This window comes from Cynara cardunculus, assembly GCF_001531365.2.
Source record: "Cynara cardunculus var. scolymus isolate 2C chromosome LG 15, CcrdV1, whole genome shotgun sequence".
Lineage (NCBI taxonomy): Eukaryota > Viridiplantae > Streptophyta > Magnoliopsida > Asterales > Asteraceae > Cynara > Cynara cardunculus.
The window spans coordinates 19,443,295-19,467,037 of NC_037542.1; the positions used below are offsets into that span (position 1 = coordinate 19,443,295).

At 33.1% G+C, this 23,743-nt stretch overlaps 4 protein-coding genes and 1 long non-coding RNA gene across 5 annotated transcripts; 4 read left to right on the forward strand and 1 right to left on the reverse strand.

Annotated features, from left to right (window-relative positions):
• Positions 1-977: 977 nt before the first annotated feature.
• On the forward strand, positions 978-1,916 carry LOC112528419. Its single transcript, XR_003070819.1, has 2 exons — positions 978-1,232; positions 1,535-1,916. It is a non-coding gene; the product is annotated as an uncharacterized LOC112528419 (long non-coding RNA).
• A 1,323-nt stretch (positions 1,917-3,239) lies between these two features.
• Positions 3,240-4,122, forward strand: LOC112528123 (transcriptional regulator SUPERMAN-like). The gene has a single exon (XM_025139053.1). The coding sequence runs from the start codon at positions 3,274-3,276 to the stop codon at positions 3,934-3,936; it is 663 nt and encodes a 220-aa protein (XP_024994821.1). The 5' UTR covers positions 3,240-3,273; the 3' UTR covers positions 3,937-4,122.
• Positions 4,123-8,197: 4,075 nt separating this feature from the next.
• Positions 8,198-10,115, reverse strand: LOC112528386. The gene is made up of 8 exons (XM_025139403.1): positions 9,736-10,115; positions 9,473-9,624; positions 9,292-9,387; positions 9,151-9,213; positions 9,012-9,080; positions 8,818-8,920; positions 8,552-8,712; positions 8,198-8,453 (listed from the first exon to the last, which is right to left on the reverse strand). Exons 1-8 carry the CDS (start codon positions 10,034-10,036, stop codon positions 8,313-8,315), a joined length of 1,086 nt encoding a protein of 361 aa, XP_024995171.1. The 5' UTR covers positions 10,037-10,115; the 3' UTR covers positions 8,198-8,312.
• A 1,764-nt stretch (positions 10,116-11,879) lies between these two features.
• On the forward strand, positions 11,880-15,041 carry LOC112527612 (mitochondrial carnitine/acylcarnitine carrier-like protein). Its single transcript, XM_025138347.1, has 4 exons — positions 11,880-12,186; positions 12,325-12,414; positions 12,988-13,379; positions 14,437-15,041. The coding sequence occupies exons 3-4, from the start codon at positions 12,988-12,990 to the stop codon at positions 14,945-14,947; spliced, it is 903 nt and encodes a 300-aa protein (XP_024994115.1). The 5' UTR covers positions 11,880-12,186; positions 12,325-12,414; the 3' UTR covers positions 14,948-15,041.
• Positions 15,042-20,754: 5,713 nt separating this feature from the next.
• Positions 20,755-22,229, forward strand: LOC112528153 (abscisic acid receptor PYR1-like). Its single transcript, XM_025139100.1, has 2 exons — positions 20,755-21,451; positions 22,091-22,229. Exons 1-2 carry the CDS (start codon positions 20,778-20,780, stop codon positions 22,209-22,211), a joined length of 795 nt encoding a protein of 264 aa, XP_024994868.1. The 5' UTR covers positions 20,755-20,777; the 3' UTR covers positions 22,212-22,229.
• Positions 22,230-23,743: the final 1,514 nt, after the last annotated feature.

Here is a 23,743-nt window from a genome sequence, read left to right on the forward strand (position 1 = left end):
GTATTAACGAGACGATTATAATAGTGTAACTTGTTAAAATATAAATGTATTTTTTAAACATGTTGTAATTGATATACGATTATGTATGTTAATTTGATAAAAGTTTAAAATGAAACATTTAAAAGTAAAGAACGTAAAGTAAATTAATTAATTAATTATTGGGGTATAAAGTGTAAATTTAAAATTATAATTTAAAAAAAATCGTTGTGAGGAGAGGAGGGGGTGAAAAAGTGAAAAAGTGAAAAAGTGATCTAAGAGTAGTATAAAGGGTATTTTGGTCCTTTAGTATTTTAAGACTTTAAGACTTTTGTTAAATTTGCTTAATAAGATAGTATAGATATCTTCAATATGTTTTCCATCTCTATATAATTTCTTTGTATATATATTTTCAATCACTTTGAAACTAACAAAGGTTGCAAGCTAACAAACCAAGGGTATTTGGGTCTTTTTTTTCAAATTCATGTTTTTAGGTATAATTTAGTTTTTTTTTTAATTATTTATTCCTTAATATCTTATTCGGGGCTATTCAAGAGACAACAACAAGTATAAAATCAACTTAGAAATAATTTAGACTTTTGTAATGGAATTAACAATGCCATTTCTAATTTACTAATATAAATAACCAAACAATATTCAAAATCTGATCTTGATCTTGTAACATAATGGCCACCAACAATTATCCTATCATTTACACAAAAAAAGGCAATACATACATAGATCCACTCACTACACCAAATGTTGTCTTAGACAACAAAGGCTATTATATGTTGCCTAAGTTTCCTCTAAGGCAACATATATATGATTTTATGTTGCCTGGATGTATCTTAGGCAACATATTAGCCCACGTTGCATTAGTTTAATGTTGGTCACTCATTTTTTTTTAATATGTCAAAGTTTATTTAAGCAACATATATTCTTGTTTTTATGTTGGCTAAGGTACAATTTACTTAGAGAACATATGTTCTTGTGTCTATATTGCCTAAGCTAAAAAGATAACACTCTTTTCCCCTAAAAATTTCATCTCCCTTCTTTTTCCCCCACTCCCAACGCGATTCTCGTTCCCTTTCTCTCCATCGATTTCAAGACTTTGCTCTCTATCGATTGCCTTAGATGGTGTAATAGGAGGTAGAGATTTGTAGTGCTTGCAGGTGATTTCTTCACTCGACAGATCTCCATCCTACAATCGATTCCTTCCAACCAAATATCGATTTCTCTCCTGAATCTTCAACCTGGTAAGTATGTTGAATCTTCAATACTTGTGTTATATTCTCCATTTGCTGATTCACTAGACAATATACAGATGTAAGATTCAAACTCAAGATATTTAGGATTGTCTTGAGCATAAAATGTTTCATTTTAATTTATTGCTATATTCTTAGAAGACTTTCAAAAAGATAAAGCTTTTAATGTTTGTCCATTATAGGCCTTCAATAATTGATTGAAATTTTCGCTAGTGTCGGTTTTAACTTAAGACCTTTGTGTTTACCTAAGTATGTTTTTTTGTCACTTAACTTAAGACCTCTGGGTTGGATAGGAGGTCTGGTTTTATAGCTACAGGATGTCTTAAATTGCCCTCGTTATCAATCTCAAATGTGAAAAACTGGTGCTCTTTTGAGATTTTGTTGGAGCCAAATATTATTGGCCAGTTATATTGGTGGTGATGCAAGCTTGTTGAAGACAGGGAGGAAGGAGAAGAAAGATGGAATGCTTTATCAAGAAAATGGGGTTGTTTGTGAAGACAGTACTGTGGTCTTCAACAATTTTCAAAACCTAATAACATTTGTGAAACCATGTTCTTGTTCATTAAGTTTTACAGTTAACTACAATGCATGATGTTCTAATAGAAATTACATGATGTAGACAAAACCCATTGTTTTCCAATCATCAACTAATGGAGACTACCAACTGTTTTCTCTCATTATAGTTTAAGAAGAAAAAAATTGTTGATCGTAAATGTCTAGGCCATCATGCGTGCATCTCGACTAATTCAATAGACAACAAGAAGGATAAAATCCTCAGTGGTCTTAACAAGACTCAAACAAGTAACCTATGAGGGTGATCCCTAAAAACCTGAAGCTTGTTGTTAGATGAATGAACCCAATAAGCTTATGTATATTTAAGAATTGTGTCGATGTAAAATTATAGAAGTTTTATGTTGTCAATCGAAAGGAAACTAACAAAGCAAAGAATTTATCGTGGAAATAACAACTAACAGTTTATACTTTGGTTGATGAAGGACTACAACCTAAATATGAACATGTGTTTTGTCATACGCAAAGAATTTAAAAAACACGCATTACTTTTTCATATATGAACATTCAAAGTTTGCAAATCCACATAATTATCTCAACTTTAAAATATCTAAATTAATTTAAATATAATTAATTTTTAATCAAATAATTTGTATAAAAAAATAGGTATTTTGTTCTCTTTAATTTGATACATATATTTATATAAATTTTGTTTTTCTATCTTTTAACCTAGTTTTCAAAATTTTAGTCACATGTATGTTCACATGATGGTATATTAATACAATACTTTTATGGTTTCATACAATATTTACAATTTATTAAAGCATTTGAACTTTATAAATTAAAACTAACTTATAATCAACTGATAAAAATATTCATATACAATATAAATATATCGTTGAGCCCTATTAACACCGAGAAATACTCCATAAAACCGAAAACCAACAAAAAAACTCTCACTCTTCCAAATTCGAGAGAGACGAAATATAAATATATTGCACGAGTATACTTCTAGTATATTTATAATGTGAAATCCGAGTGACTATCATTTCCCCCTTTCAATTTTCCATTTCCATGGTAGTAAGAACATTTGGGATGAACCACAAGGGTGGCGTCCAATTGATTTGAGTTTGAGCTCCAAAAATTGAAAATGTTTGCAGGTCTTAGGTTCAAATTCAAAGAAGAATAAAAATCATCTTGTGGTCACGAATGTTCAAATGTGGTGACTCTAGGCTACCCACAAAACAGGTGGTCGTCCTAGGATTAATCTGCATAGCTGATTGGATAGGACGAGGACTGAAACGAAGGAGGAAATAGATGCTTTTTGTTTTACTTTGTGTTCTATCCATAACCATATATAGCTGGTACTTTGAAAATTCGGAAATAGGAATAAATATATAAATAAAATTGGCATTTTAAGTGACTAGGTTGCAAAAGGCTTTTGTTTTGTCTCTAATTAATTTTGAAATTAAATTCATTTCGGTCACATTTTCAATCTTCAAACACGCTTTCTCCCCTATTAATGTCTCTACCATTATATGTGGCTCCTAATCTTTCCTTTCTAACAACCACCACCAGTAAGGTCTTGTGGATGTGGAACCCTAATCCAATGACTACAAACTCTCATGAGGAAGATGATGACTCATGGGAAGTGAAAGCCTTCGCAGAAGATACCAGAAATGTCACAGGAATGACTTGGCCGCCACGGTCCTACACTTGCACATTTTGCAGAAGAGAATTTCAGTCAGCTCAGGCTCTGGGTGGTCACATGAATGTGCATCGTCGTGATAGAGCTCGGCTCCATCAATCCCAGCCTCACTTGAAGAACCCTAATTTATCTTCTTCCAGTCTCTTGATTCCAACTCAAGAAGTTGTTGCGAATGGTGGTCTATGCCTTCTCTACTCCATACCAAACCCCAGTACCATTTTCAACCCTTCATCTATAAATAGTGTTCAAGGTAGCCCCTCCATTTCACCTCATCCGAATACCAATAAATTCATCAATGCAAGTGTGGCTTCTCATAGCTTCAATTCTTCCGTTTCTAATTCGAGCAACACAGAAGCATCAAATCATAAAAGCAATGAAGAAGTACTCAGTCTATACAAGAAAAGAAGGAAAACTGATTCAATGGTTGCAGGAGTCGATCTAGAGCTTCGTCTAGGATGCAGCTCGTTGGCTTCTTGAAACACATATATATGTAGTGTGTGTTTTTTGTGCATGAATGTGTGGTTTTTTTCTATTCTGTTCAAAAGCTTCATTCTTTTCCTTTTTAATATGTAAAAGTATGAATTTTTTTATTTGTTGTTTGCGATTATCAAAAGGATATTTTATATTACCCATAGCATAAATAAAGGGTTCCGATGTTTTGAATTTTTACTAGGTGCTCTCTATCTCCATTTATACGACTCTAAGGGACCGTTTACAAAACACGTACATGCTAATTAACTGCTTATCAAGTCACTTTAAGTGAGAGTGATGACGTTTACCCAGTAAGCGCTTACCGGGTAAAGCGTTGCATACGATATCATTTTGATGAACTATATTCTTACCATGTAAAGTAAGTTACGGTGTTGACTCTTATACCAGTAAACACTTATCGAGGAATCATTTGGATAAACGGCCCATAAGTGATTGATTGTGGCCTTGTTTTTTGAGACATATAGATCAGTTTCTATCTCCTCTTCTTGTTTATGTACATATATATATCATCTGCATTTACGTCATGCATCTAAACAAAGTCATTCTAATCTTTTTGGAGCTCTTGTTACATTTATGTCAAAACTATAGATTGATTAAAGTAATAAATAAAACAAAACATAAAGTCAATATCAAATTTTACATTAAATTTCATATAAATTAAAATGACAAAATAACATATTATATTCACTTTAAATATAATCGTTATGCTAATTAACATTCTTTTGAAACCAAAATCAAAAATCGCCAAATATATTCACTTTATATATATATATATATATATATATATATAATTGGGTTAAAACTTGTATTATTAGACTAAAAGTTAAAACATATATAATTAAGTAAATATTAAAACATATATAATTGAGCTACAAACTTTTGAAGAACTTGTTCCATGTCACACATCCATACATGTAACCATGCATGGTAACACATTGCCCAATTTTAAATTTAGCGGAGATGCATATGTATATATATATTCGACATAATGATAGGCTTATGATACACATAACGATGAATATTTTTAAAAGATCAACTTAATTCAAAAAAAATGTCAAGATGTACAAAACAACTTTAACATTTTATTTGTACACAGAGATTTACGTTGATTTGAATATAAAATTGAGTGCAAAGATAGGGTTCTTTAAACTCTACATTTTGGATAGAACGCAAGAAAGGTACCATTTTGTGGACCAACTATCAACATTTGTAGCCAAGTGAAAACACACTTGAGTATTTGACCATTTGAGTACGATAGTACTGCCTATAACTAGTGTTTCGATCATGTCAATTTTGTATAGTGAAGAGTTACCTTTTGTAAACTTAGTTGGTCAATAATTGAACTTGACTGTTTCCAAAATTAAAGAAACATGTGTAGGTAAACATACAGCTAAGAAATGTAGATGGGTCCTGCATGTTTTCAAGTGCTAATGGTGAGAATACATTGGTCCCCTCTCCTCTCTCTGTACTCTCCACACCTTGGCTATCTTTCATTAATGAGATGATATATGCATGATAGTTACCACCATATCTCAGAGCTATCAACAACTTTGTCCAATCTCTTTGGTCCCCTCCAAATAAAATTTCCTGTCTATTGCTTTTAGTTTAACCCAAAAGATCTAAAGACTGTTCTATGGCATGCGTATCTGCAGGCGATACTAGTAAAAAAGTTTTGACTGATAGAGGAAAAACGAACACCATAAGCAACAAACCCTTTTTTTCTTCCTTTTTCTGGATATGAATCCAATATTAAGACAGTAGTAAAAGTATCCGACCACATTAAGATATGGAAAGTAAAGGGTAGGGTCATGAGAGAAGCACAAGTCTTATTCCATTGCGTGGGCTCGAAAACCATGGATAATGATTACCCCTCTCTCTTGCAGTGACTATAACGACCCTTCTTAAGCATACTGCCAAAGCCAGAAACGGATATTTGTATCTGTGAACGTGGGGGACTTTGCAATAATGGTCGTCTGTGTAAAAGTGATCTTATTTTTGGTTTCTATATGTTTCTACTTTATTTGTACTTGCAATCCACTCATCTTTCCATGAAGCTCATCAATGGTGATTTCTTTCTAATCTTTAGGTATAATAATTTGTGTTTACCTTCTTCAGTAACAATCTAATTAACGATCAAATGCTTACGTGAACCAAAAAAACACATAATGAAACTAATCATGTTAAGTTAGAGGAACAAAGAACCAACTTCAATACGAGACATTCAATCCTATGAAATGGATAGGTGGTCCTTAGAAACAAGCATACAAATGTTTTCTCTATTTAAGTAATGATGAGATTAGATTGCACGGTCCCAAGTAATAATTAAAGATGCAAAACTTTATTACAAAACAAATATGTGATCGTTACTAACGAATGCGGAACAAATGGATTTAATAGATCAAGAAAATGTCTATAATGGATTACATGAAATATCAACAATCAAAGGAAAGTGAACAAACAAAATATTCATGAATTAATGAACCAAAAGTCATTGACAAATTAGCGACGGAAGAGTTCATCGTTTGAAGTCATATTTTTGTAGAAACACAAGGAATCAAAACTAAATAAAATAAACCTTGGAAATGTTGTTTCTACAAAATAAAATAAACTAACTTTTTGTGGATTACAGGTGCCTGACCGTGTCAAAATAAACTAACTTTTTGTAGAAACACAAGGAATCGGATTTGTCACGACATTTTTCAAGATTGTGGATGCCTCTTGTATTATATGTTGTTTTTCAGTTTCGACGATTTCATTGTTTCATATCATTTTCTTCAACAAGGCTCGGATGTTCATACATAACACAAAGAGATCCCATATCGGAAGGAAGATTAAAGGTCGAAAATCATCTTATTTTGGCACCAATTTGGGTCAACAACTATGTATAGAAGGAACATTGTGGCTGGACCATACGTTTTGGGCTCAAAAAAGGCCTTGGTCCCCTTCAATTTTGGTTCATCTCTCCACATTTTTAACTCTGCACTATAATAATATTGGTTTTATATCACGTCCAAAATGTAGAAGCATCTTAAAAAAATATTATATAGGAATTAAGTTCATAGGATAAAACCAAAAAAAAATTATATTTAAAAGTGTTACAATAGGTTTATAGGACGTTTTTAGGCGTTTTAACTAATTTTTTAGGACTTTTAGGATGTTTTAACAAGTGTTTTAGAACCTTTTAAAATAAAGTGTTTTCTTATTAACTAATCTTATATGATACTATTTGAAAAATAGTGTTCTATAAACAGAAAATGTCCTATAAAATAGCTGATAGGACACCTATTTTAAAAGCAGTAGAAAGAACTTGTTAAAACACTTACAAACATCTTATAAACTTATTGTAACGCTTTTAGATATAACGTTTTATACTTTGGTCCTATAAACTTGCGTTTTATAAAATATTCTATTAAAACGAGTAGACAATATAGGTGTCTTATAAAATCAATTTTGTTGTAATGTCAATTTTCATAGAACTTTCTATTTATTCCCTACAATCGATTTCATATGCTTGGAATTAATTAGCTTGATCGTTGTATCCTCTAAATGATGTTTGTGGAGACAAATCATGTCTTAGAAGATTACTAATTTCAGGCTTCTATCTATTTAACCTTTCGTTGATCTTCACATAATCATCAAGAAAGTTTGCAATTGACCAGTTTTATTGCTACTAATTTTGTTACTTGTATTTACATATATATTTCAAAATTGTATTATAATATAAACACTAAGACACTATTGTTGGTGTTTGTTCTCGTTTTGATTGGAGAGTTAAGGATATTTTAATCCAACAACGTGCATATGTGTACAATCACCAACAATAGTGCCATACTGTGCATATGCATTTTTATATATATATAGAGAGAGAGATTGTTCATTGCATTTGTACAACTAATGCAACCCAATAAATTAAGATATTTATGGAAATGATAGAGTTCATTTATTATGATTTGAATATTTATGGAAGATGAATATGATTCATTAATTATAATCAATACTTTATATTAGAAAACAATTAAAAATTCTATGAAATCACATATTAATCAAATGAAATGGACGGTTGAAATTGGATTATATTGATTGCACAAATGTGAAGGGTTGTACACAAAATATGTACCTTGAGTAAATCTACAAGATTTGACCCTCGAACTTGTGAGAAACGTAAGAAGATGTGTTTATTTTATATAGATAGAAAATCATGTGAAGTGGTTCTACTATTTATGAAGTTCAAAAAATGAGACATTTCTGAATGAATTCTGATCATCATATTATTCATTGTACACTGAACTTATTCTCTTTACGATTTGAATACCAACCTCTTCTATGTATACAATATACAGATTTCCTTCATCCTTCTAATTTTAGGAACTCCTTGAGTTCTTATCTTCAAGTTTGAGCTGCCGGAGTTTTTTCCGGTGATCATGGATCTTCCAAAGACCATGTCCTAGTATCGTTGCTGAGTATATCCCATGTGTTATGATGGGTGCAAGAATGTTATTTGTCTGTCAAAACCCCAGATCAAGTGATCAGTTTCTTCCCTAATTATATTCTAAAAAGCCAGCCACATCAAATTCATACAAGTTTCCAATTGAATGATTACCTGGTTCCACTCGAACCCGAGGTAAAGCGCTACAATTCCTTCAAGTAACGGAGAATATATCTTCTTCATTTGCCTCCTTTCGTACCAGGCTGCGAAAAGCTTCTTCATTTCATCCCGACCACAAGCAGAGCTCAAAACCGGTGCCACAATGTAAGTGGGATCTAGAATTGCGACAAAACCCAGCCAAGGGTGTTTAGCTTTTAGAACATTCGAAAATATAAGCGATTTTATTCATTCCCATATGATGGAATGAGAAACAATCAAACCTTCTGGAGATGCAGCAACGTAATAGAAGGAACTAGTGAGAGCAGCCGTGATCACGGCTGCAAACGCCTGCGCAAACGGTACAAATGGTGGCAGCATGCCCGTCTACAAGATAAAGATCACCTCGGATTAAGCAAAACAACTGTAGAATTGAATCAAGGAAATTAAAGGTTCAAAAGTGGTTGTATATATGTACCAATGCAGCCATTCCACGAGCATCACTTACTAACTCGGTGCCCCTTAGAAATACGTCGGCTAAAGCTCCCTACATTGCAAACAAATTTCACAGTTGATCGAGGGTTCGATCAGCCAAGATGGTACAGGAGTTAACTGACCTGAATAGCAGCCCGATAGAAGAGCTCCTCGCCAACCGAGCCTGCAGCCACGATAAGGACAAACTGCGCCGGAACGAGTAATTTGATATATAAAATATCGATTATAAACTTGAATGAAAATGTAAAACATCTTTAATTTACCTGCCATGGAGACATTCCATAGAAAAAGCTTCGTAACTCCTCATCCTCAACATCTCTTATCGCACGAGCGTGTGGCGACACCTTCACGACTTCATCCTATACGCAATTAATGCAAGGATCGAAACAACAACTGAATTTAAACTTCCAATAGAATGTTAAAGAAGTTGATCGCGATTCTCACATCTAATATAAAGAGAAGAGCCATAATGGGAGGAACTGCGTATCCGACTCCTGTTACAATGGCATCAAACGAAGCTGAACAACCTCCGCTGCTATCGATTCCTACAGCCAAGCATATCAACTTCCCCGCTAACGCCATTATCCCATATATACCTGCAGTTTAATTCGGTTCAAAATCTTTAGATATAAATAATTCAAAACAAGCTCGAATACATGATGGTTATGGATCTTGTTGATGATTCATTTTTGGGTTGAAAGACTAACCGATTCCATAAGCGAGTCTAACGACAGCATCAATATTGTCCCCAGCCGGAAACTCTGCATCTGCAGAGAAGCTCTTATCAAATGTAGTCACCTCCATACCGAAGCTCCGGTAACCACCTACTACTCCGCCGCGACTCTGCGTTTCTCTGCCATCACCGCCCACCAAAGCTCTCACACTGGCCACTCTTTTTCTCCCAACGTATTTCCGATTTTTCAATCTCGTCGGCAATCTGACAACATCTCTGCTACAGCAACAAGCAAAACACTTGGTGGGTGTTGTGGAAATCGACAGAAACTCCATAAAAGAAACGTGGTTTTCAGATGAATCCGAGATTGAAGAAGCATAATGATGTAGTGGTGGTGATCATTTAGTATTTGGTGATTTTATTAAAATGATTTTGGGCGGAGAGAAATAGGGAGAAGAAAAGTCAACGTCGGGTATTTGGAATAATAGATCGACGGTTGATAACAGAGCCGTGATAGGTACTAGGACTCAAAACGACAACAATCCTGACCCGACGACCAAGTCGGAACCGCAAACATGTAGCAAGCAAGTACGGGTTGTTTGTTTGAAATAATTTATGTTTTTTTTATAAAGCATTAATCAACTTATTATAAGTCATAAGGGTTTAATTTTTTTAAAAATTTCTTATTACTGGTTTGATATCGTTATAAGTTATTTACCCAAACACTTAAAAGTGTTTATTATCGGTGTTACACCGGAATATGTCAATAAGTTGTTTTTATAAACAATTCCAAACATCCCTAAATAATGGTGTATAGAATTATCAAAAAGATTGGACCAAAAATCAATTTTTATAAAAGGTAAGTGAACTATTTTACTTATTAACGTCCTTTTGTAGGTTGTAACCGATCTTCACTAATGAAAAAAAGAGAAAGTGAGTGAAAAAACAATCACTTCAATATTTCTGTGATTGCTCAAATACGCTCGCTTGCATTACCACTAATGCAGACTGCGTTGTTAGTTTGCTAACTAGAATCATGCTTCATTTCTCCTCCGTCCCTTGCTCGTTCTTTTTTAAATCTATGATACGTCGAGTTAAAAAAAATAAGTTATTGTATAAGAAGAATACAAATTTAATACGATTCCTAATTAAAAAATAGTTTAAATTTATGTTAAAATAAGCTAACTTTCTTTTAATTGTGATTTTTTATTTTTTTTCCTTGTAAGACGGATTTCAAAAGACGTAAATTCAAGATTTTTAGAATTTGTTTCATATAAGGTTGTGAAAACATCTCAAGTTAGTAAAAGTATTGGTTGTTTCCATCTTTGTCATCATTTTGTCTTCTTCGTCTCCATTTCTAACAAAATTGCTTCTATGTGCATTCATAGATCAACGATTTACTTATTTGTTGCAGTACAAGTTTTAATTCCACAAGCAGCTTCTATAGAGCTGGTGATTTTGTGGTTTTGAGAACAATCCAAACTGACAGGATGTATGATTCAAAGATGTGAAGGTCCCATAGATCATATATTACCAATATTAGAAATCAAGTGACGATTTAGTAGAGTGATTCTATGATTAGTCCAATATTTTGTCAATTACTGATAAAATAATATTTTTTTAAAACCAAATATTGCATCTTATAATAATTATTGGAGGAAAAACAAGTGCTAAAATTACCATATTTTTTTTTCTAAATCGTGAATGTCCGGTTCAACTTGTGAACGTCTCGGCTAATCTCAGAGGTCTCACAAGATAATCAGGAAATTCTCAGTGGCCCTATAGGACCGGAATATATGACCCCTTAAAAAAGACTCTAAGTGGGTGTTTGAGATTGCTTATAAAAATAACTTATTGACTTATTCTGGTGTGACATCAGTAATAAGCACTTTTAAATATTTGAATAAACAAATTATATCGTTGCCAAACACGGTAATAAAAAGTTTTTAAAAAAGATAAACTTGTTTCAAATGAGCAAATCAAGAACACCTCTAAAGATCCAATAAAACAATTTTTATTGTGAGTTTTGGCCTACGGGAATATTTAGGGTAAAGAATGAGGATCTGATTCCCCAAAGTTTGCCGCATATCTACGAATCTTTGGTGTTTGTTTGCTTTGTGAGGGCCACTACCCACCTATAATTGCTCTAAATTTTAGTAATTTGGTGAGTGGAAGATTGATCGGTGAATACTGTCCTCAGTTCTTCTGTATCCTCTTACAGATTCACATCTCATCTCCCTCCATATGTATGTGTGTGTTCATTGGAGGTCCAACTCACACCTAACGCAATCCTAAATCCTAATCTTGTCCATATCCTCTCTCTTGTGGCTCTCAAATATTCAAGATTTCGATTCACATATACCCGTTTGCCCCCTTTCTTTTCCATTACTATCAACCCTCCGTATTCGTCAACAAAGATTCCATTTTTTTCAAGATTCAACCATTGGATGCTAATGAGAACTCACCAATAACCTTTACCCATTTGGTATTCTTCTTTCCTTTTATGTTTTTTCATTGTTTCTAATGGAGATTGAGTGGAAAGAGGGTTCGATGCCCCTGAACATAATTTGCTGCATAAACCTATTTGATGCTCATTCTATGAAATCGTTTTCTGTTATTTCAGATCGGATTCTTCGAGTTATTGGAGTAAGATTTGCACAGATCGTCTTTTTTTTTATTAATCTGTGGTGGGTTTATCAAATAATCTGCAAAGGTATGATATTTAGTGTTTAATACAAGTCTTTATTTACATCTGTTTCATGAACCAGTTCAATCACGTCACCTGCTTATGATGTATGCATTTTTATTTTTATTTTTGATTAGATCATCTGATGAACTCAACGTTTGGTTTGTTATTTGTTATTTGTAATTTGTAATTGTAATCTTTAGATTTAATGATGGTGTGTATCTTTGAAGTATGTTCAAGATGAGACATCTTCTTTATTCCCAACAGATGATGCTTAAATCTTGAAGTTGTATGGACCAGTTTTGAACTTAAAATGACATGAATTATTTAAGTTCTTGAGAAGCATTTGTTATCTATTTCGTTGAAGTCCACATTTGGTTTTTGAGTGACAAATGAGTTGGATTTCAACTTCAAAAATCAAGAGTTGTTTTGGTTTATGAAAAGGTTGATAAATACATTGAACTTAGACACAAATTTACCACAATAGAAGTCTGTATCTGAACACCTACAAGCAGGTCTGAATTTGATCAAAAGTTGTCAATTATGATATAGATCTTTTGGAAGCTTTACCACAACATATTTTCTGAAATAAACTTTCAGATGGGTGATGTAGCAAAGGACTTAGCGGCTGGGACGGTAGGTGGGGCGGCCCAGTTGATAGTTGGACACCCTTTTGATACCATCAAGGTGAAACTCCAAAGTCAACCTACTCCGCTACCGGGTCAACTCCCCAAATACTCTGGTGCGATAGACGCTGTTAAACAGACATTGGCCGCTGAAGGTCCAAGAGGTCTTTACAAAGGAATGGGAGCCCCACTAGCCACTGTAGCAGCTTTCAATGCTGTCTTGTTCACAGTAAGGGGTCAAATGGAAACCCTTTTGAGGTCTGAACCTGGTGCACCCTTGACCGTCAACCAGCAGGTCATTGCTGGTGCAGGTGCTGGAGTCGCTGTCTCTTTCTTGGCCACCCCAACTGAGTTAATCAAATGCAGGTCAGTAATTCTTTTAACTGCAATATACTCGTGCTAATTTGACTTTAGATCATATATGTCATCAGAACTATCTTTTAGGTACTGAAATTTACAAGTTTGACCTCTAAAATCAAAATGTGCATCTGTTTACGGATGATGACAGAGTAAAAAAAGTTAAACCCAATGTCAGTTTACCACTAGAACAAAACCGACTTTAGAGAAGATTCTCAATCTTTTACAGACTAGATGTTTAGAATCAAGTATCAACCAAAAAGACCCTTATTCCGTCATGCTGTGGAAAATTCGGGTGAGCTCTATCCACAACAAAATGTGGGTGAGATATATCAGCAGAAGAGAATAATGTCTGAAATGTTCTAATAGACTGCTTTATTTGACTTGATTTATAGAACCAACTAAATGTGCACCCTATATGGAGGTGTTATAGTAGATGTTATGACATAATTGAGCATTCTAACAAGTTTTTAAGATACTTTCTGTAACATTCAAAGGCTAACCGTAACAGATATTGTCTGTTTTGTCTGCACCTGGACTCACGGTTTTAAGACACGTCTGAAAGAAGAGGTATCCAGTCCCTTACAAGCAACCTTTGTTCCTTTCCCAAACTTGTGGGATCTTACAATCCACCCCCTTGGAGCCCAGCTTCCTCACTTGCACACCAGTCTGGTTCATGGCTCTGATACCATTTGTAATATCTCTGGCTAACAATATCAGATATTGTTCACGTTTTAAAACACGTCAGAAAGAGGAGGTGTCTAGTCCACTATAAGGCAGCCTTTGCTTCCCTCCTCTGATGTGGGGTTTTACAGTTTTGATATGTTATTAGCTTTTCTATAAGACATTTTTAGTAGAATAATAGGAACACATGTTTTTATAGAACACTTGTTTATAGAATACACTTTTTCAACTATGTCATATAAAAGACTAATAGGATGCTTTACTTAAAAACCTTCGAGTAAAGCTTATTAGGTCGTCCAAAGTGCCCTATCAACTTATTGTAACGCATTTATACAGGACGCACAATTTTTGGTCCTACAAACTTATTTTTTCTGAAATCTAGATTGCAGGCCCAAGGCGCAGGTGCAGTGGCAGAGGCTGGTGGTGCAGTTGCGGCTGCAGTGAAGTACAGTGGTCCAATGGACGTGGCTGAGCAAGTCCTAAGGTCCGAAGGAGGTGCTAGAGGTCTCTTTAAAGGGCTATTTCCCACATTGGCTCGTGAAGTTCCAGGAAACGCGGCAATGTTTGGTGTTTATGAGGCCCTAAAACAGTATTTTGCTGGTGGCACTGATACTTCTGGTTTAAGCAGAGGTTCACTGATGATGGCTGGAGGGTTAGCAGGAGGTGCATTCTGGGCTTCGGTTTACCCAACCGACGTTATCAAGAGTGTGATCCAGATCGATGATTATAAGAACCCCAAGTATTCTGGATCAATTGACGCTTTCAAAAAGATACTAAAATCTGAAGGAATCGGAGGTTTGTATAAAGGTTTTGGACCTGCAATGGGTCGAAGCATCCCTGCAAATGCCGCTTGTTTTCTAGCATATGAAGTCACGAGGTCGAGCTTGGGCTAGACATCAACGAGCTTAGTGTCTCATTGTTTTTAACATTCATTGTACCGGATGAATTTATTCTCTTGAAAGCATTGAAATAGTTTTCTTTTGTGCTTCGTGGGTTTTTTAGGACGTCCAATCATCATTGGAGTTATGAAAGAGTGACAATAAGTTGTTATGACGAAGTTAGCTGACCTAACAAGTTTTATCAATGAAATTGGAAAATCTAATTGAACTCAAAAAGTATATCATCATATTAACGTTTTGAAAAAGGGTTCCATTGGTCATTTTATAAAACTCGTCACATATGGCACTTTCCAAAAGTGTTCTATCTTGTCACGGTATGATATCGCACTAAACATGAGACGACAAGTTTTTGTACTGTTCTTTCCCGAGCACCAAATGCAACCTAAACGACCAATTTTGTTGTAGTAGAACTGCATTGAATTTGATCGGGTTTTCAACATCCGGTTTACGTTTGTTTAGCTGGTTTTTCTTTCCACCCAAAAAACGAGGCATAAAGTGTGTAAGCATCACAACAAATTTCACATAAATCTTTCAGTCATTCTCTTGATCGAGCGAGCAACAAACTTTGCCCCTAAAATCTCCAAACCTTTTGGTTCAGTCAACAGAGAAAAAAGGGGGCCACTTTTAACTCTTCCCAAAAAGAAACCGTGTGCCTTCGCATTTGCGAATGCACACACGTGTGTATATATATACATACATACATACATGTATATATATATATACACAAGAGTCACCGGGGACTATGAAAAATGGCTAAAATGGACGATCACTTGCAATCTCACTCCTCACTGCCTCTTCTTTCGAGACCAGATCGCATGGATTCTTTTGTGAGCTTAATTTGAGCCTTTCTTCTCATTGTAACTAAATCGAAATTAATTCACAACGATTGTATGTTTGTAATTCGATAGTTTTAATGAACATGTCTTGTTACATATCTATGTAGATGAAGCATATCACAAGGAACCCTAATATATCGAGATGGCGCAGCTACATTTTTTCATTCGGCAGGAAGAGTAACGAATGTGTACCATTGAATGCGACCGTCTTAGATGCCAACAACAAGAGTTATTTGCTAGATCGGATCGAGTCCCTTGAAGATCGCCTTATTCAAGTAATATTTTATTTCAATCTGCATGGCATGGTCCCTCCCAGTCTGCACATAATTGGTGGGGCAGGGGAGGGACATGGAGTTTTGAGACACAAGATTTTTACTCGGTTCATACATAATTAATACGTTTTATTTGGGATGAAATACAGCTCTCATTGGAGATCGAGACTCAAAGAACAACGTGTACTTCGGCCACAACTTCCACGCTTTCTAGATCACGGGAACTACCGGTTTCTTCATACCCGGTTTTCAACAATCCTAAGCTGAAATGCAATTCCATCAACAATGGTTGTCAATTAGAGGTAAAACTATATACGGAAAGCTTGTTACTGATTGAATGGTTAGTTTACGTTCTTGTAGTTTCATATACCTTCCATAAACCCAGTTTTTATGAAGATGAGAAGATATTTAAGAAAAGTGGTTTGATTAGTAAATGGTAAAATCATAAAGTCTAAGGACTCGTTGTGTAATTTGATGAAGTCTAGGGACTTCTTGTGTAATTTGATATCTAGATGTATCCTTAAAGTGTCCCCCAACAAATTCTCTAAAATATGAAAAATAAAGGTTTCATTCTTTATATTGCTCCAACAGATTATTTGTAATATTCTCTAAAATAGAAAAAACATGGGGAAAAATCTCAAAGTTTAGAGAATTCTCTAAAACTTGACGTTAAAAGTATATAAAGTTTCTTTATAAAAGTGTATTGGTATGATAAATTATTATTCTTTTTATATAAAGTTTTTCTTAAACGTTGGTGGGATGATAAATTAAAGAATATTATAATAATATTATTTATGTTAAAATCTCTAAAATAAAGAATCTGTTGGAGTTGAAATGTAATTTCTTTTAGAGATTTTAACTTTTGATCATCTATTTTAGAGAAAATTACAGAGAACACGTCTGAGATGCTCTTATAATCTAATTTATCAAGATATTATTTTAAAATATCAAATTTGGACTTAATTAAATTCAACCCGAGTCCCATATTAACGTTGATTTTATGAACAGACGATACCCGAAAGATTAGAAAGCAAGCAAAAACGTAAAAACAGGAAGAGGAACGGGGATGATGAGAAGACGTTCAAGAATGGAAAGAAAAAAGCTCATAGTTGGTCACATCTAAAGATATTAGGTTGCTAATGTTCGGTTTTATTCGAATCATTTTTAGTTATTCATTTTGCACCTTTAATCCTATTATTATCTAGTTTTAGAAAGAAAAAAAAAGATTCCAAAAATAAATAAAAACATATGTAAAAACAGACTTCTTGGAAGCGTGGGATTTGTCTCGTACTCTTAAGTGGATCGACTTGTGTCTTGAGTGGTAGTTACCAGTTTCCACATCATTTAGGTGTATTTATTCTTTTTGTTTTAATAAAATCTACGAGACTTCTAAAAATAGAATACAATATTTCTTTAAAGAATTAGTTTTATTTAATTATTTACAATCATTGTGAGGTATAATAAGATTGACCGTAATTCATACCTACTCTCCGGGGTATTATATATATATATATATATATATATATATATATATATATATATATATAGACTTGAGATCATGTGAGACCAATTGTNTATATATATATATATATATATATATATATATATAGACTTGAGATCATGTGAGACCAATTGTTTTTCGTGAGACCCGTAAGACTAATTTTCAACCTTTGGATTAGATCTATAATCTGACAAAATATAAACATTCATAAATGCCACGAGATTTCTTAATAATTACCAAATTGCCACCGTACAATTTAGACCGTTAGATCATTAATTTATAAAGTTGATCAATGAACATAAATTGGTCTTACGGGTCTCACGAAAAACCTTTGGTCTCACGTGAACCCAACCCTATATATATATATATATATATATATATATATATATATATTTGTTAATTATTAAAATCATATTTCAAGTTAAAAGTTGCATTTCTTATAAAAAGGAAGAAATTATAAAATGAAAGTGAAGTACTTATATTAGTAACTAATTTCTATTAGCAACTTGCATCTTAATGGATGACAAAACATTCCATTCATCATTTACTTTCTATGTTATTTTCTTTTTTATTGATTATATATATATATATATATATATATATATATAAACAGAGTAATGTGAGATATTAATCAGGGTCTTTAAAACCGAACTTTTTTAAAGTGCAATTATATATATGTATTTTAGTCTGTATCCAATTATATTTTGATTTCCAGCCTCGCATTCTCCTTCTTGTTTTAGCTTGGATTACTGTATGTATGTATGTATGTATAAATTAAAATTTTATATGTTATTTTGTTATTTTAAGACATTTTTATTGTTTTAGTTTGTCTTAAAAATTAGAATGTATGTTTTATAACATATGCATTATATACTATATATATATATATATATATATATATATATATATTAATTTATGTATGTAAAGGTGAATGGTGTTGGGGCCAAGGTAGGTGTAGGGTAGGGTAGGGGAAGGGTGGTGTTAGAGGATGGTTGACCCTTTTGATGTACAAAATTGGTTGATGGTCATGGATCACATCAATTTTGGAGGCCAGAAAGCAAATTAAGATAAGATAAAGAAATCAAATGTCTTAAAAGCCTTGCTTGGTTGTCTGGATGGACCACCCTTCAATGACTGGACTCACCCTGCTTTCCATAATTACATCTCACTCCCTTCATCTATTGCTTAATTACACATACATCCCTTATATTCTACATCCGGTTCTTGTGAATGCATAGACGAGAGAGGATGAGATGTGATGAGACTCGACAATTGGATGTGCGATAGGAGCAGGTCAACGAATTATATAAGGTTTTAAGATTTTAATTTGACATGATGAATAATTCATGAAGCAAGGGTTTCATTTGTAACTATGGAGGAACTTAGAGGACCTAGGTGCACTTATGAAAAGGGCGTTTCCATTCACAAAAATATATGATGCCAATTAATATGGTCGAAGAATTAGCATCTTTTCAATTTTTAGTATTAAATTTTATACATTTTGACTTTATTTTGAATCATGCATTTATGATATTTTGGAAATAATTATATCATATAGTCAACGATGTATGTGTGGTGAGAGATTAAATTGCATAATTAATAGCATGTCACACAATCATCTTGTTTGTAATGACAATGATCATGTTATTTTAATGTAACATACATACATACATACATGCATATGTATATATGTATGTTACATAGAACATTTAGATTAAACGAACATTTATTTGTTTACGATAGTTATAGATAAAAGTTGAAGTGTTATTTTATAAATATAAGACAATAACAGATGAAATAAATGTCGTATTCTTATCCATGACATCTTTGTAAAGTAAAAGTTTCTTACAACTCCTCAAAACGTCGTTGGAACGCCATAAATTCAATCTAACCCCTTTTTGGTTATATGAATATATCCTTCAGTACTTTTGGTTATCAGTCAATCTAATTGCATTACTTTTCGTATACTTTGTATTATGTGTTTTTGTTGTTCTTATTCATTCGATCTTATCCTTTAAACTTTATATTCTAACATGAATTAATGTTTTAAATAATTTATCTTAATTCTTACGATGTTCATGTCTTCCTTCCTACTATCTGGTTTTGTGCCTCTAATTGACAATCTAGCATTAACAGTAAATGTATCGTAAGAGAAAAACAAGAAGACGAATGTAAAGTATTAAAATTTGGATTTTCGTACCAGTAGAATAGTAAATTAAATAAGATCAAGAGAAACTATTATAGATTTATTTTCTTGCAAACGTATCAATGATATGATTTACATCCAGTCGAGATAGATTTAAACTGATTTTGAAAGGTCACCAACACACTCGTCTTAATCATCCATATTGATTATCATAAAATACAAGCAACATGCATATCCACGCATTCATGTGGTTATATGTTTTACATGAACTCTGTATATTTATTGACTTAAAAATAGTTACATTACGTTCGTAATAGATAAATAAAATTGTAATATAAACTTTATTGTCTTTCATTATTCATAATTACAGTAGATTAATTATGTTATTCGATTATACATTTAAGGGTTGTTTGATTGGTTTTCCATGAAGACATGCATGGATAAAACTATTTATATGAATCAATCTATCTGTATAGATTGATGCAACTTGTTTTTAAATTTGGATGGACAGTTTTGGAGAAAATTTGGTTTTCTACATAAAGTTTTTCTCTGAAAGTTACTGAATAAGTCATTTTCTACATGATCAAGTCATTACCAAACAGTTATCTATAACTAACCAAATAAACTATAAATTTTATTAACCTCGTTAACATGCAAACAAACTAGACCTTAAAATTTTATAATATACCAAACTTGTTTGAGGTCTTGAAGGATGTGGTGGAATATTTCATCTGTTCAGGGTCCGATTTCATGCATATATAACAATTATAACCACTGTATTTATCAAAACTGATTTATTTCAACCGAATTAGTTCAAAAATAGCTTGAACATGCTTTAGAGAACCTTAAAAAAAACTTCTTCTAAATTTATTAAAACATCAAACTTTAATTTTTAATTGTTTTCAAAAAAAACTTTAATTTTTATTATGACTAGTTAATTTACCATTATACCCTCAACGTTTCTCGAAGTCCATATCTTATATACTAAACAAATGTTGGTCCTTATCTATTCCCCACAACCCTCTCTCTCTCTCTCTCTCTCTCCCACTATCCATATTTCTCTGTAGAAATGGAGAAAGGCGACACCTCCTCGACGGCGGAAGAAGACAAACCACCGCCACCGCTACCGCCCCAAACCATCACCACCACAACCACCCACCACCTGTCGGCCCCACCAGGTTTGACCGAGGATGAGTTCAGCGAATTGAAACCTCATGTGATCGACTTCCACACCTACCATCTCACATCATCCCAATGTTCTTCCCTACTCGCCCAACACATCCACGCGCCGCTCGCCGTCGTCTGGTCAGTCGTCCGTCGTTTCGACAAGCCGCAGACGTACAAACACTTCATCAAGAGCTGTACCGTCACCGAAGGCTTCACAATGGCGGTGGGGTGCACGCGTGACGTCAACGTCATATCAGGGTTGCCGGCGGCAACCAGCACAGAGCGGTTAGACTTGTTGGATGATCAGAATCACGTGATGGGGTTTACGATCATCGGCGGTGAACACCGGTTGAGGAATTACCACGCCGTGACAACGGTACATGAGATTACAACGGCTGAGAACGCACGGCCGATGACGGTGGTGTTGGAATCTTACGTTGTGGATGTGCCGGAAGGGAACACGGAGGAGGACACAAGGCTATTTGCCGACACGGTGGTGAAGTTAAATCTGCAAAAACTGGCGTCTGTCACCGAAGCCATGGCACATGACGCCGATGCCACCGTCAAGATTCTCAGGTGATGCTGGCAATTAATTGATTCCAATCCCTCAACCCCACACAACAAAATAAATAAATAAATAGAAAAGAAAAAAAAATCAATCTACACTTTTTCTCATTGAATTCAAATATTTTGTGAGTTTCTTTTTCTCAATGTTTGTATCGAATTTACAAATAGCACCCTTTCTCTGTAATGATGGGCTGCTAATGTCAATTGTATATTAGGGGCTTTTTGGTCAATGTCCATAATTTTGTGAATATTTTCTTTTTTTACTTGATTAAATTTTATGTTTGTAGGAGTTTTAGGGCACACATTGATTAAAGATGAAAACTTTTAAGTAATTCAAAGATTAATTAATTAATTAAATAGTTTTGTATTTTTCCCAAAAAAAAATAGTTTATTATTAATTTTAAAAAAAATAAAAATGGAAATTTTAGTAGTTAAATGACTTTAATTAGAAAATATTTATTTTTACCCAACCAATTAAACAAGAAGAGATCTGACAATAACTGATAGGGTAAAATTACCAAAGGACCCCACGTACCGAATATATGATAATTACATAAATAGCCCTTGAATTCGCTGAATTTGGAACGCCTTCAAACTACTACCAGAAAGATGAGGAAAGTAACAGGATGATGTCATCTATATTTTCAGGTCTGGCCCCTCATCTTATGATTGTTTCAAATTATGCAAAACTAAACCGCTCGAGCTTTACGGTTTTGCGATTGATTTCATTGGCTTCGTCGAGTTGGTCGATGGATCACCTAACGGTTGATTTTAATGAATGTTGCGCACTTTGTGACCGATTCTTGAATATCAAGTTTGTTAGTGCAATTTTGAGGAAAGATATTTGGCACAAGATTTCAGTTAAATAATATTCAAATTCGGATAATCTATATTAACTCATAAACCAAATTTATCAAAAGCCTTAAAAACATATTTTAATGCACAAAATACTATACATTTATACACAATGTCTTAAAAATCTTAAAACAACTCATAATGCATTAAGTCCTACTACTTTATGCATTCAGTCTTAATATCTCTTAATCTACAATTAAAATAACATATATACAAGTTACCAATACATATTATTACCTTTTTTTATCATGTTCTCAAGATACTTTTAATATTTTTCACTCATGTCTTCATCCTCTCATACCTCTATGTTTTCTCTTCATCCCCCAATGTGAGATTCAAATTGATATTCACCATGAGTTATTAAAAGTTCTCACATTCATCTCTCATTTAATTGCTCTAGAACTCTCGGCCTTGCTCTTGATTCTTTGCTTTTTGTGTAAATCGAACACATTTGTGGAGTTGTTTAAATATATTGTATTTTAAATATATTGGATTTTAAACTATCAGACAATTTTTTTAATCGATAGGCTGTAATTGAAACTATAACTCTAATTTATTCAAATTGTATTAATATGTAATGACCAAGTGTAACTTAGATCATCGCTAAATCTTCTCTAATAAAACCAGTGAAACTTCAAAATCGTTAAAATTCACAGCTCATGTCACATTGCACGGGTACACAACTAGTATTTTATAAAAAGAATTTGTCTAATGGCCCACGGACATTGGGATTTGCCAAATGAATTTTGTGAAAAATACATTTAAAGAACAAAATCTGATTTTTAAGAGACAGGTATATCTAAACTCAAAACATGTAGACGGTTGGAATTTAGTTCCAAAATATTTTTTTAAAATTGTTTCTTAAAAAATTGAGATATGCAAAAATAATTTCTGAAATTTTCATATTTAACCAAATCAACTTTTATAAAAATCAAGGGTTTCCTTTTTGTTTCTTTTGCAATGTGTTTGAATTTTTCATAATTTTTATTTAAAAATGTTTTTTTATAAACCTTGTACATTTTAAGACAAATTAAAAAACGTTTTGAACCCTTTTAATTTTAATATATATATATATATATATAATATATATGTATGTATATATGGGGAAAAAACCAAAAAAAACTCAATAGACTTTAGTGTTTGAAATGATTAAGTTCTTGGACAATTTTTTGAAACAAATAAGTACTTGAACATTCCAAAACATGTTAAACAACTCCTTGGACTTTCTAAAACATGTTAGATACATTCTTATGACCTATAAAACTAATTAACGCAGTAAAATAATGGAAAAACATGAAAAAGAGCCAATGAACATTCATATTTTGAGTGATAAAGTCTCTAAACATTTTTTTGAACAAAAAAAATACTTACATTATATAAAATAAAACAAGTATAACAAAAAAGTACTTACATTTAATAAATATTATTGATGAAACTTATTTTAAT